Source organism: Oryctolagus cuniculus, chromosome 5, assembly GCF_051225735.1.
Source record: "Oryctolagus cuniculus isolate XC-2025 breed Fujian yellow rabbit chromosome 5, ASM5122573v1, whole genome shotgun sequence".
Taxonomy (NCBI): Eukaryota; Metazoa; Chordata; class Mammalia; order Lagomorpha; family Leporidae; genus Oryctolagus; species Oryctolagus cuniculus.
Window position 1 is genome coordinate 131,505,001 of NC_142871.1, and position 14,231 is coordinate 131,519,231.

Below are 14,231 nucleotides of genomic sequence, written 5' to 3' on the forward strand. Positions count from 1 at the left end.
CTAGTCTAAAGGTTAAGCAGACAAGGGACTTCCCTATCACACACATTACAGGATTCTATCACTAAAGACTATAACAGAAACCATCTCCACCCCCTTTCAAACAGCCTATGCCATGAACTACACAGTGTTATCATCTCAGCGAAATACTTAGAAGAAAGAGTCAATTTCCAGGTAGGTAGGGGTAAGGGTTTCAAGTCTAGGCTTCTACATCACAATGAAGCTCCTTAGAAAGGGACTGATACTCCACAGAGTTAAAAAGAACAGATTCCTGGGCCTCCCTCCAGACCAATTAAATTGGAATCAGAGAACAGTGCTGAAGTTCAAAATTATTCTACAATCCCAAGTGAATTCCAATGTGCAGCCAGGGTGAGAGCCACTGCCCTAGCTGATTCAAAAACCTCGTGAACCTTGACAGTTAATATAAAAAGCTATCCCTAAAGAAGACCTTAAACTCTACATAATGGCTAAAACTTCTTGAACTTGTTGTGTCTGGGGACACGTCTAAGAACTGTGGTTGTTTTCTAGGATTAGACAGTAACAAGAAACTCACGACACAGTTCCTAGGTTGCTCCTGCTACCACCTCTCAGAATCTGGGCACTTACATTCCTCTTTATTCGGTGAAGGTACATTCAGTTCTGTCGGAAGCGGCTGCTGGCTGGGACTAAGAGTTGGTGTGGTTATCGAGGTATTGTTGTTGTCACTGGTGGTCTCTTCAGGAAACAAATCTGATTGGCTGTTACTTGTACTTGGAGCGGAATCATCATCTGGTTGTTTCTTTTGAAAATCTAAAGAAGAATGAGAAAACCAGTTTAAATATAAGGAGTTCATAATCTCTTGTGAGTATCAGAAAACAATATAAATTAGTATAGAAATTAAATACAACAGCAATAATAAAGACTAACTTGGGTCATAAAACAAAATGGAAATGTATCCATATCAAGTGCCTGGTTCAAGTCCCAGTTGCTTTGTGCTTCCAATCCAGCTTCCTGAAGACGCACCTGGATGCAGCAGATGATGGCCCAAGTACTTGGGTACCTACTGCCCATGTAAGAGACCCCAGAGGACTTTTAAGTTCCTGGCTTCAGCCTGGCACAGCCTAAGCCATTGCAGTTATTTGGGGAACGAACCAGAGGATGGATGATCTCGTTCTGTCTCTCCCTCTGTCTCTGTCACTCTGCCTTATAAATAGAATAAATAAATCTTTAATAAAAATGGAAATAAAACGCTGGTCAAAAACACACACAGGGGCTGGTGCTGTGGTACAGCAGGTAAAGCTGCCTCCTGTGATGCTGGTATTCTATGTGGCCACTGGTTCAAGTCTCAGCTGCCCAACTTCCAATCTGGCTCTTTGCTAATGGCCTGGGAAAAGCACTGGAAGATGGCCCAAGTGTTTGGGAGACCTGGATGAAGCTCCTAGCTTCCAGCCCTGGCTGCTGTAGCCATCTGACAAGTGAACCAGCAGATGGAAGATCTCTTTGCCTCTTGCTCTGCATCACTGACTTTCAAAAAAACAAATAAATCTTTAAGACAGACAGACATTGGTAGGAGCAACTAGAGTTAGTTTTCTAAGGTCTTTAATTGTTCAGATGAATAGAATAAAATCACATTCTGATTTTAATGTTCAACTTTGCAAAATCAAAGAGGCATGTAAAAAATTTTAAGAGTAACCAGTAGAAGGAAAAAAGAAACAAAGCAAAGCTTTTCAAACCAACAGAGGACAGAAAAAAGGAGGATGAACAAAAAACACATAGTAAAATGTAGAAATAAGCATAAATATATCAAAAGTGGTAGTGAATGTAAACAGACTAAACCAAAAAAAGCAGAAAACTCAGACTAAAGCCCAGGCTACATTCAATTCACTAACATTATACTAAAAGTATAAACATGAGGACACAGAATATTTAAAATACACAAAAGTATATTTTAAAATGTAGCAGGCAAATATAAATGGAGAGCCAGCATAGCTGAAGCCAGTTAGCTGATATATGTTATCAGATATATAGACTTTAAGGTTAAAAAGTATTACCAAAGATACAGAGGATTATTACATAATGCAAACTGAATACTCTTTATCCAAAATATTTGGGACAAAAAGTACTTTAGATTTCAGGTGTTTTTGTACTTTGGCATATTTGCATATATACACACAATGAGAGATTTTGGGGACAGGACCAAGTATAAACACTAAATTCATGCTTCATGTGTTAAATATTATTTTTAGTGTGCCAGCATTTTTACTGTAACTTGTCAGTGAAGTCAGGTGTGCAATTCTCCACTAAAGTGCCATGTCCAGCACTTTAAATTTTTTTGCATTTGGGTTTTTTAGATTATGGATGTTCAGCTGGGGGAGTCTATGCAACAATTCCTTCTATTATTTTTTAATATTTAAAAATATTTATTTATTTGAGGGATAGTTACAGACAGGGAGAGGGAGACAGAAACAGAGAGAGAGGTCTTCCATCTGGTGGTTCACTCCCCAAATGGCCAAAGCCAGGAGCCAGGAGCTTCTTCCAGGTCTCCTACCAGGGGGCAGGGGCTCAAGCACTTGGGCCATCTTTCACTGCTTTCCCAGGCCATAAGCATGGAGCTGGATCAGAAGATGAACAGCCAGGACATGAACGGCCACCCATATGGGATGCCAATGCCGCAGATGGAGGCCTAGCTTACTATGCCACAGGGCTGGACCCCAAACATTCCAAGATTGGAAAAACACTGAAATCTGAACACTTCTGGTCAAAGCATTTTGGATAAAGGATACTTGTATAACTGTCTCAAACAAAACATTCAGCAAAATTAGAGATTTATAAGCACACATAGACCCCAATGTCCAATAGTTAGAAAATACATTTTCAAGCCCATGTGGAATACTTAGAAAACTAACACTTCGCTGAACTTTGGCCACTTATGTTAGGATATACAGCAACAGGCTCAACAAACACAAAAATCTTCATACGATACCAAGAATGTGACGTGACCAAAGAGCAATTAAGGTAGAAATCAGCAACCAAAAGTTCTATACTTTTGGGTCAAATTAAAAATAAAAAAATTATGTCTTTCAGCAAACTATAATTAAGTAACATATAAATATCCAGAAAAACTTGCACATGCATTACCTACACCCCTGTTATTTCATCCCTAGGTATGTTTGTGAGAAACTCAACTCACATGTTCAAGAAGACATAGAAGAGGATGTTAACTACACGCCTTTTTTTTTTTTTTTTTAAAGATTTATTTATTTATTTGAAAGACAGAGTTAAAGAGAGGGAGAAGGAAAGGGAGAGTCAGAGAGAGAGGTCTTCCATCTACTGGTAAACTCCCCAAACGGCTGCAACAGACGGAGCTGAGCCGATCCAAAGCCAGGAGCTTCTTCTGGGTCTCCCACTCAGGTGCAGGGGCCCAAGGACTTGGGCCATCTTCTGCTGCTTTCCCAGGCACATTAGCAGGGAGCTGGTTAGGAAGTAGAGCAGCTGGGACTCGAACCAGTGCACACATGGGATACTGGTGCTGCAGACAGTGGCCCCTCAAATATATTGTTTAAGGATAAGGATATTTAAACCATTTTAAATCCCCAAATATTAACAAAATGCAGGTTATTAATTACTTCTTAGGCTGAGGGAGGAGGTGTGGCAGTGAGAGGCACAAAGAAATGTTTAGAGATACGGGGCCAGCACTGTGGCATAGCAGGTAAAGCCACTGCCTATAGTGCCAGCATCCCATATGGGTGTTGGTTGAAGTCCTGACTGCTCTACTTCCTATCCAGCTCTCTTGCTAATGGCCTGAGAAAGCAGTGACAGATGGCCCAAATCCTTGGGCCCGTGCACCTGTGTGGGAGACCCGGAAGAAGCTCCTGGTTCCTGCCTTTGGATTGGCACAGCTCCAGTCATTGCAGCTAAATGGGGAGTGAACCAGTGGAAGGAAGACCTCTCTCTCTTCCCCTGTCTTTCTGTTAACTCTGCTTTTCAAATAAATAAATAATTTTAAAAAAATGGAGACAGGTAATCATTTGTTAGCAGAAAACAAAGTAAAATGGTATATTCATTCATAAAACATCACATTCTACATAGAAGTTAAAATACACGAATAAAGCTGTAAGTATAACAGAAAAATCTCAGCAACAATATAGAGAAAAGCAAATTACAGAAGAATATATAATAATATGTATATAAAAATTCAAAATATGTAAAAATAATTGATAGGTAAACAATAATTATAAGAGAAAGACATAAAAGGAAATGATACATCAAATCCAGGACAGTGCTTATCTCCTGGGGGCCAGGGATAAGGAGAAGAACATGGTTCTTTATTTCAATTCTGTGACTTTTTATTTCTTCAGCTGGTGGTCAATATACAAAGAATGATTATTATCTATAGTCGCTGTATTTTCATTTTAGAATTCTAATGCTACTCTGTGAAGTACAGATTATATTTTACTAAATCAAGTAACGAAAGTAAATGCAGATTCTTACCATTCCAGAAGCTTCATTTTTTGAACCACAGAGATACTGCTGCTAACACCTATAACTGCATCCCAATCACTGCAGTTTGACACATTCAGAGCATACGAATTGCTAGCGTTTATGATGCATTTACATGTGCCTGGCATTGAACTATTTATTTCTACAATTCACTTATGTTAATGCTCAGGAAAATCCTAACAGAGCAAGTATAAATAATACCATCTCAATGATTTAAAAACAAAAACTGAGGTCAAGAATATTTAGGTAATTTGTGTCAATCCAACAGCTAGGAGCATCAGGGACGGGTCCATTTGACAGCAAAGCCCATCATCTTTACTGTCACAGCCGCAGGATGCAGAATGGCGAGCACTAAACCCATTCCCAGCACCACTAGTGAGTACACTGAATTCAGTGGGAGTCACTACCTTGCTGCTCTGAGCAGTGATCACTAGGTCCCACTACTTCCTTTCTGTGGATTTTCTCCTAGCCATTTTTCTTACTCTCCAATTTTTGACATTTTAAAATGGCTTATTTTCTCAATGTTATTATTAATAAAGCACCTTCAAGACAAAGGTACTATATGAATGGAATGAAGACATTACAATGCTACTACCATGTTTTTAAGCCATGTCATCTCATCTCATCAGCTTGTCTATGTTGGTAATCACTGTGTCCTTCCAGTAACCTAAAAGAAGTGAAACCAAGTCATCATTCTATCATCAAGCACAATCCCCAATGTCTTGAGACAGACACACAGAAACTCACTCAGGCACAGTAACCTTTTGAAGTTAAATGATGTTGATGTCTGAAAGACAATTACCCAGTTCCACTCAGCGCATGTCTGTTATGCTCCTCAGCTGCCAGGGAATTTTTTTTTTCAGGTTTTCTTTTGTGAATCAGCAGTTGACATGATGTACCCTCTTTTAACCCAGGCTCCCATTTATGCCTCTTCTACATCTCCACAGAGTGATGGTGTCAAAACATCATCAGACTAACGGTATTCACTGTAAACCAAACTGGCAGCTCCCAAGCTCTAAATATTCTCTGCTTGAATGAAAATAAGAACCAAAGAATCACAGAGTTTGACTCCTAAGAGTGAATTTAAAGATTCTGCTCAGGGGCTGGCACTGTGGGGTAGTAGGTAGAGCTGCCGCCTGCAGTGCCGGCATCCCATATGAGTGCCAGTTCAAGTCCCAGCTGCTCCACTTCTGATCCAGCTCTCTGCTATGGCCTGGGAAAGCAGCAGAACATGGCCACGTCCTTGGGCCCCTGCACCCATGTGGGAGTCCTGGAAGAAGCTCCTGGCTCCTGGCTTCGGATCGGTGCAGCTCGGGCCGTTGTGGCCATCTGGGGAGTGAACCAGTGGATTTAAGACACACACACACAGCCTCCCTCTCCCTGCCTCTCTGTAACTGTGCCTTTCAAATAAATAAGAAAATTTTTAAAAAAGAAAAAGATTCAGCTTAATGCCCTCACTTTACAAAGAAAGCTGCAAAGAAGCTAGAAAGTTAAGAAACTCACAAATTTAGAATTAGTCCTAAGAATTTTCTAACTATGATGCAAAAGTGAGCAGTTTATACAATACAAAGAATTTTACAGATAGACCTAAAGTCAAATCCTAACTTTGCTATTAAGTGGCAAATGGCTAAAAATACTTATTTTTCAGAGCCCAGTTTTTAAAACAAAGGGAGATAATTATTCATTCCTCTCAGGATAACCTGGATTAAGTAAGAAAATATACATAAAGTATATGGCACATGGGTACTCAACAAATGATAGTACTTAAAAACAAAAGGTATTTTCTTGTTTGGAGAAAGGGCCACTAGATATTTTGCATCATATCCCTTACTCTCTTGTGCCTTTCTGAGTCATGCAACTTTAGGGAGGTGGGAGAGAGAAAGCAAACCCCAGAAGTCTACTGTAAAGATGAAGTTGAGCAGATTCACATGCAAAGAAGTAAAGCAAAATACAAGACAGAGCTACTACCTCCCATCATGCTACACTCAAAAGCAGTGCAGATGAATGCTCTAGAACCAGCTGCTTCATCTAACAGAGATACAGGGAAGGACTGCACACTTTTTAGTGTACAATGTTCATATAATTGAGAAAAGCAGTCATCTTCAAGCTTATCCATCCCTATAATGAGAAACAAGCAGGATTACCTATTTGTACAAATTGGTGGTGATGGAGCAAGGACAAAAGCCTCAGTCCATTTTGGCCTCTTACCTTCATGACTGGGGGGGGGGGGGGGACACCACTCCAGAGCTGCATTCCTGCCCTGCCTTGACCACTGGCCACAACACTATCTTGATGGACTTGATGGATCAGTGGCTAGCCTTAGCTCTCTCTCCCCATTACCTCAACAGCTCAGCCTTGGCCCAGAGCCTTCCAAGCCCTCTCAACTTACTTCAAGCTACATAAGCCACTAGTTGGTGTGAAAAGGCATGCTCTCTGCTGAGTTTGCAGGTGGCTCGCTCTTTTCAGGTTTATTCTCTAAATAAACCTGCTCTGGCTGGAGTCTGTGTTCTGTCTTCTCTTCATCTTACTCTCCTATCTTTACAGGTGGAGTTAATGGTACAATCAGAGACGCACACTTGCCCTTGAATAATGCTGTAAGAGTCTGTCAGAGGTTTATATGAACTGCTACTTATAAAACCTGAGTAAAAATGTTTGAATTGTAATGGGATTACTACTCAAGAGCGGACAGTAGTCAAGATATTTGTAGTTTACCTAATTATCAACTAGAGGTGTACATTAGCAGGAAGTTTGAACCAGAAGTGGGGCCTGGACACATGGTCCAATTCTCTTGGCACACCTTGTGATTTACCACAGCATGATACTATCTATGGTATATAAGAATTAATTATCTGTTCACCTGTCAGTTTCCCACATTATCTAGGACCTAGGACTAAAATGGGGCTTAGTAAATGTTAAATGGATGAATAAATGGCCACATGTTTTCCTGTAGAAATCCATCACTGGATTACATATGAAAGTATTTATTAACTATTATTTTAAATCTGTCACAAACTACTTTGTATGTCTATAAGGGCAGTCATGTGGGTTAGTATTTCTAAAAGATGAAGTGCTCAGTACTCAAGAATCTCTATTTTCATAATCAATACATGAAGATGAGAAATTCAACCACACTTGTTCCAACTCACCTATTAAGACTAACTGGCTCACTAATAAGGTTTCTACCTCATTACTATTACAGACACTAAAGCTGGGTATAAAGAAAATTAAATAGGAAATGAAAAAGGAACTAAGCGTTAAGTACCTACTATGAGCCAGGCATTCTACCAAGGGCTTTACACTTCTTTTCTCATTTCATCCTCAAAATAAACTGGGTGGCTGACGTGTCTTCTCCACATTTCAGCAGAGGGCAGTGGGACACAGCAAGGTTGGGTAACCTGCCCCTCCTAACAAGTGCTAGACGGGTGGGTTTGATTGAAAACCAGGTCAGTCTGACTCTAATGTCTTGTTCTCTTCCCTACAGTATGCACCTCTGAGGCAGCTGCCTCCCAGTTTGCTAAAATACATGAGCTTGCAGCCCACAGGGAACACTCTGCCAGTACCCACATTCCTGATCTCTAAACCCTACCTGACCTTATATCACAGATTTCAATTCTACGTTCCCACAAGTCACATTACAAGTGACTGGTAATGTAATTTCCCTGCCTTAGTCCTTCAATGGCCTCACTGCCCTAACACCATGATGATCATAAATCCTAAACATGGCTTAGTAGTGAGAAGTTCCTTCAGGAACTGGCATCTGGCTACCTCTTCAGTAACATCCTAAACCACTGCTCTTCCTCTCTACTCTCTCTCTCTTTCTCAGGTCTTTCTCATTTCTCAAACCGCCAAGCTCTTTCTCTACCTGGAGTACTTAGATGATGGCACATAGGAGACTTTATCCTAGTATTCCCTTTGATAACTCCTACTCATCTCTAAAGTATAAACCCTGCTTCCTTGTGGAAGTCCTTAAGACTATCCATAGGAAGTACTATTTGTTGAATGAGTCTTATTCACTGCTTACCCTGCCACACAGCATACAATATAGACTTGCTGAATTTAACTTATTGGATACTAGTGAACAAATAAGCCTTAAGAATATTGTTCTCTTAGGCAATAAATTTTAAATTTCTTTATAGGAAGTAAGGGTGCATTTACATACTATAGAAAACAGTAGGCAACCTTGTCAACGAGGTATCTGGATTTACAAATTGTCCCTGCACAAATAAAAAAACTTCCATACTACTCATCATGGGTAGTATCTGGTCTTGATGGGACTCAAAAGGTCTCTGAACACTAGCATCGTGGCTCACTTGGCTAATCCTCAACCTGCAGTGCTGGCACCCCGGGTTGTAGTCCTGGTTGGGGCGCTGGATACTAGTCCCGGTTGCTCTTCTTCCAGTCCAGCTCTCTGCTGTGGCCCGGGAGGGCAGTGGAGGATGGCCCAAGTGCTTGGGTCCCTGCACCCACATGGGAGACCGGGAGGAAGTACCTGGCTCCTGGCTTTGGATCGACGAGTGCCGGCCATAGCGACCATTTGGGGAGTGAACCAACGGAAGGAAGACCTTTCTCTCTGTCTCTCTCTGTCTCTAACTCTCTGTCTCTCTCTAACTCTGCCTGGCAGAAAAAAAAAAAAAAAAAAAAGGTCTCCGAAGTCATCTTCTGTTTGTTTAGACTCAGTCCACAAAACTGCAAACTTGTATCTGAGAATACAGATAATATTAGATTGATACTCAAAAGCACATCCTCAAATGCTTTTTTCAAAAGTAGTAAAAAAGAGAACATATGAAACTGACAAAGCTTACTCCTATCTGTAATCATGTTTGTTTTATAATCTGGTTTATCACTAAAATTCTACAGTCCCTAGATTCTCTGCAGCTACGGAGCAGACTGCTCAGAAGTATGAACTAGCAAAAAAAGTTATTTGGAGTAAGGCTTGTTTCTTATGCAGCAATTATTATGCGCACTATACAGTTTTCCCAGCAATAGTGTCTCATATTCATTTACAGGGCATAAATTAACATGTTAACTTTACTGCAAATACCTAACAATTTATTAGTACTGCAATAACATGCTCAAGAGACCCATTTACCTCAGTTCAGTCTAACCAAAAGTGTCAATTTTTTAGAAACTGAAAACACAGAAACTTTCTGAATATTGTGACATTAACCTATTTCCAACAAAACGTGCATTTGATGACAAGCATACATATACACAGGTCAATCACCAAAATTACCAACATAGCGAGGCATACTTTGGAGAAAATTAGGCAAAGCTGACTAAACTAGGCAAGTTAAAACTCAAAAACAAACCAAAAAGCTGTCGCTATCTGTTCACAGCTGACCCTTGGTACCATCTAGACACCTCCCCTAAACCAATCCTTAATGGCATTCACAAATCACAAAAATGGCATGAATGCGGCATGCACCTAACTGCTTGAGATGCTGGAGCTTGTGAGATTATTTCACTCCACACCTACAGCTTCAAATGACCCATCAAGACTTCAGTGACAATAAAGAATTAGAAGAACATTTGTGAAAAAACTACAAAAATATCAAGTTACCTCCTTTATAGTATCCTTGTTTTTAAAACTATATCCACAATCTTTGTGATATCAGTGCTTCATTATGTACTAGTAGTAAAAGACACAAAAAGTCATTCCCACCTGCACTTCCCTTTCAGGGGCAGGAGGACTGAGGTGGATAGCTGTGTCCCTGCTGCAGCCCACAGCCACTCCTGCAATTTGGCTCTCTTTGCCCTTGCTTTCCACTATCCACAGGGTAGTTCTTGACTAAGATAAGCCTGCTGTTGAAACTCCCACTTCCACTCAGTTCTCAGCCTCACCACCCATATCAGGACCACACACCACCCATCTTCAGACCATCTTCACAACAACATAATCTGAGGTAAGTAACATGTGTGCATAGAAAATTCTGTACATAATCCCGAGTAATCTTATTTAATCACATACAATTATATGCAAACAAATTTTCCCCATCATTTACAGAACATAAGTATTATATCCTAAAACGTATCACAGACCACAAGGATCTCAAAGAAATCAGACTGGATTTGAAAGAAGTCAGGTCTCAAGCAGATGGCCACTATAATAATTTCCTAACACTAGACCAGTGCATTAGCCCAAGTCTGATTTTCTCAGCCGTGATTACTGAACAACACAGAATCAGAAATAATCTTGGCCAGCGCCATGGCTCAATAGGCTAATCCTCCGCCTTGCAGCGCCGGCACACTGGGTTCTAGTCCCGGTCGGGGCGCCGGATTCTTTCCCAGTTGCCCCTCTTCCAGGCCAGCTCTCTGCTGTGGCCCAGGAAGGCAGTGGAGGATGGCCCAAGTGCTTGGGCCCTGCACCCGCATGGGAGACCAGGAGAAACACCTGGCTCCTGCCTTCGGATAAGCGCGATGTGCCGGCCACAGTGGCCATTGGAGGGTGAACCAATGGCGCCATGCTCTTTTTCCCTGGCCTCTTGCTAGGAAGGGAGTGGCTGTAGCCCTGCACCTCCAGGGCACATGGCCTTCGGGCCATGTGCTCTAGGCTTCCTGGCCAAGATGCTCATCCACGTGGCTGGTTCCTGGTGCTCGGTATGAATCCCCATTCACTTCTCTCTCTTAAAAAAAGCTCTCACTCTCTTATGCATCTTTCTTACTAAATAAAAGCTTAGAACGTACCATGCTGCCTCGTTTATCTGTGCTGGTATTTAATATTCTCTTAATATTAGGCAAGAACCCTCTTGGGCTTATTAATATCGGGGATTTATTAATAAGCCCATGGTGGAATCGTAAGGCACCCCAAATTCTGGTAGCACATGTGGCACCCCGGATAGCATTTCTAGGGAACTTTAAGGGGCCACATTTCAGGGTAAATTTTAGGGGGTCTTGTCCAATTTCAATTTTACTTCTACTTCAAATGCAAAAAGCAAATAAACTAAATATCAGTCACACTCCAGCTAGTTTGAGCTTCAAGCCAACTAAGTATGAAGCAGGACATGACCCACCAGCTGGAAGCAGTTCATACAGTAATGCTCTTTTTGATGTGCCTTGCTTTTAGGACATTTACATCTAAAATGATATTGAAACATCTGAGACTAATGTTATTTGCTAAAGACAAATTACTATAAAGGTCTATTGACTCTGAAAAGGACTAGGTGACAATTCAAAATCTTCTAACTCATGCCAGAAGCACTTTTTGTTCCTCTCTTAAAAAAAAAAATTTAAAACACCAGATGGAGAGACTTTTGGGAGACTTCTATTCTATATGAATATCTTTACAGACCCTGCCCCAGGCTATCTTTTTCCTGGAGGCCTAGGGTGAATCTCACCATTTAAGAGCATACCATTTTATAAACAATTTCTCTTGTACAGTCTTCCCAAACCCAATTAAAACGGTACATTTGCTTCAGCTTTCACTAGTAAGATTCATTTGAAGTTCACACGTTTTAAAGTATCTGTATGTCTGTATCAAATAAAAAGTCATGGGCCCGTTCATAAAAAATTAATAAACCAACAGGCTAGGCGGTATTTTCTCTTTGATTGCAATCAAAAGGCTGCATTGCATGTTATCACCTCTGCCTTTAGCATACAGAAGGAAGCAAAATGTGTCATTAACAGGCTACAGGGTGACAGAACTCTCTAGTGGAGCTACTTCTATTCATAGGGTATTCAATACAGCAATGGACAGAATGAGCTACAAAAGAACAGAGGAATCAGACCAGCTGGGTAATCCTTGAAGAACTGCTTGTCCTGGAACTCCTCCTCCCCATGCATGGATTCCCAAGAAGGAATGGAGTGCAGCCCACTCTAACTTCCATTTTTGGCTCATGTATAACCAGTTCATACCCTTCCACATAACTCCTCACAGATAATACTATTAAGGTCATACAAAGGGAAAGTCACTCCCAGAAAAGAAAGAATTAAGGATCTGCAGTCAGAGAAATCAGTCTGATTAATTCAGCTTTGCAATAAACATTCAGGAATAAGCTGAGGTTGTTAGCTACTCAGCACTTGGTGAACAGGCAGCACAACCACTTGGTTGGTCTCCAGAACAGCTGGGAGAGGACACACAACCTATACAGCCCCACCCTCCGCAGAATGACAAAGGTGAGTTGCTTTTTTCCTTTTGTAAAGCAGAATGACAGAGAGGAAAAAAAAAAAAAAAAAGATCTTCCCATCACTGATTCACATCCCAAATACCCACAATAAGCAGGGCTGGGGCCAGGCCAAAGCCAGCAGTCAGGAACTCCATGCAAGTCTCCCACGTAGTTGGCAGGAACATAAGTACTTGGGTCATCATCTGCTGTTTCTCAGGCACATTAGTAGGAAGCTGGATGGTACGTGGAGGGAGGACCCGAATCTCAGGCACCCCAATACGGGACGTGGGTGTCCCAAGCAGTGGCTTAGCCCACAGCACTAATGCCTGTCCCACATGGGAGCCTTTTTTTTTTTTTTTTTTTTTTTGACAGGCAGAATTAGACACTAAGAGAGAGAGAGACAGAGAGAAAGGTCTTCCTTTTTCCATTGGTTCACCCCCTAAATGGCTGCTACGGCCGGTGCACTGTGCCGATCCGAAATCAGGAGCCAGGTGCTTCCTCCTGGTCTCCCACGCGGGTGCAGGGCCCAAGCACTTGGGCTCCACTGCCCTCCCAGGCCACAGCAGAGAGCCGGACTGGCAGAGGAGCAACTGGGACAGATTCCCGTGCCCCAATAGGGACTAGAACCCGGTGTGCTGGCACCACAGGCGGAGGATTAGCCAAGTGAGCCTCAGCGCCAGCCACATATGGGGACTTTTAAAAGGATCCAAATAAGCAACTAAGTAGTTAGCAGCAGCGGCTATGTATGTGCCCTTTGTAGGACCAACAGATATTTCACTATGTCCCCTACTCTGGGCATGGAAAAGTTTCCTTTAACTACATTAAAGCCCATGTGCCTGTTACCTGTCAGCTGATGCCTTTCCATCAACTGTTACTGATGACATCTAGACCACGGCAGAAAACTTTTTAAGCTTTATTTATTCATTTATGAGTGAGAAAGAGTGAAAAAGAGAGATGGATGGCTCCCCAAATGGAATGGCCCCAACAGCTGGGGCTGATTCCAGCCAAAGCTAGGAGCCTGGAGCTCCAGCTGGGTCTCCTGTAGGGGCTGTAGGAGTCCAAGCACTTGGGCCATCTTACACTACTTTCTCAGGCACATTAGCAAGGAGTTGGATCCAAAGTGGAGCAGTGCTAAAATATGGAATGCTAAAGTTGCAGGTGGCAGCTTAGTTCACTGTGCTAAAGCGCTTGCCCTCATGGAAAAATTTTTATCAAAAAGTCTTTAAGCATATACCTCTAAACTGATAACACACTGGTGGTTAAAATGCTTGTTATACAAGCATCCTCACACTTCTCTTAAAACCAAAAATCTGATTATCAACCTGTAAGTTTTTAATTTAGATGTGTATAATTGCAACATACTTATATTGGAAAATTACAGGAAAACAAGTTTTTATATTTATTTAAGAAAATGACAAAATTCATGCATGAGACCAGACACAGAGCAGAAAAAGACATTCAAGTCATTTTTATAATTTATTACTGCATTACAGCTATGCTTGTCCTCTAATTGACCGGAATATATTAATCACTTTTAATCCAGTTCAGCATATTACACATTTGATCTGAAAAACACGAATTGAGAATATCATTTAAAAATACACACACACACACACACACACACACACACACAGTGTTTTCTGATATCCAGGA

General features: G+C 41.4%; 1 protein-coding gene across 2 annotated transcripts in view; it reads right to left on the bottom strand.

Annotated features, from left to right (window-relative positions):
- ZFAND3 (zinc finger AN1-type containing 3) overlaps positions 1 to 14,231 on the bottom strand; it is a 330,833-nt gene that overhangs the window by 81,964 nt on the left and 234,638 nt on the right. For both annotated transcript variants that reach the window (XM_002714678.6, XM_070074120.2), the window contains exon 3: positions 604 to 786. In XM_002714678.6, coding sequence (XP_002714724.1) covers positions 604 to 786 — 183 coding nt within the window. The remainder of the gene's footprint in view (positions 1 to 603; positions 787 to 14,231) is intronic.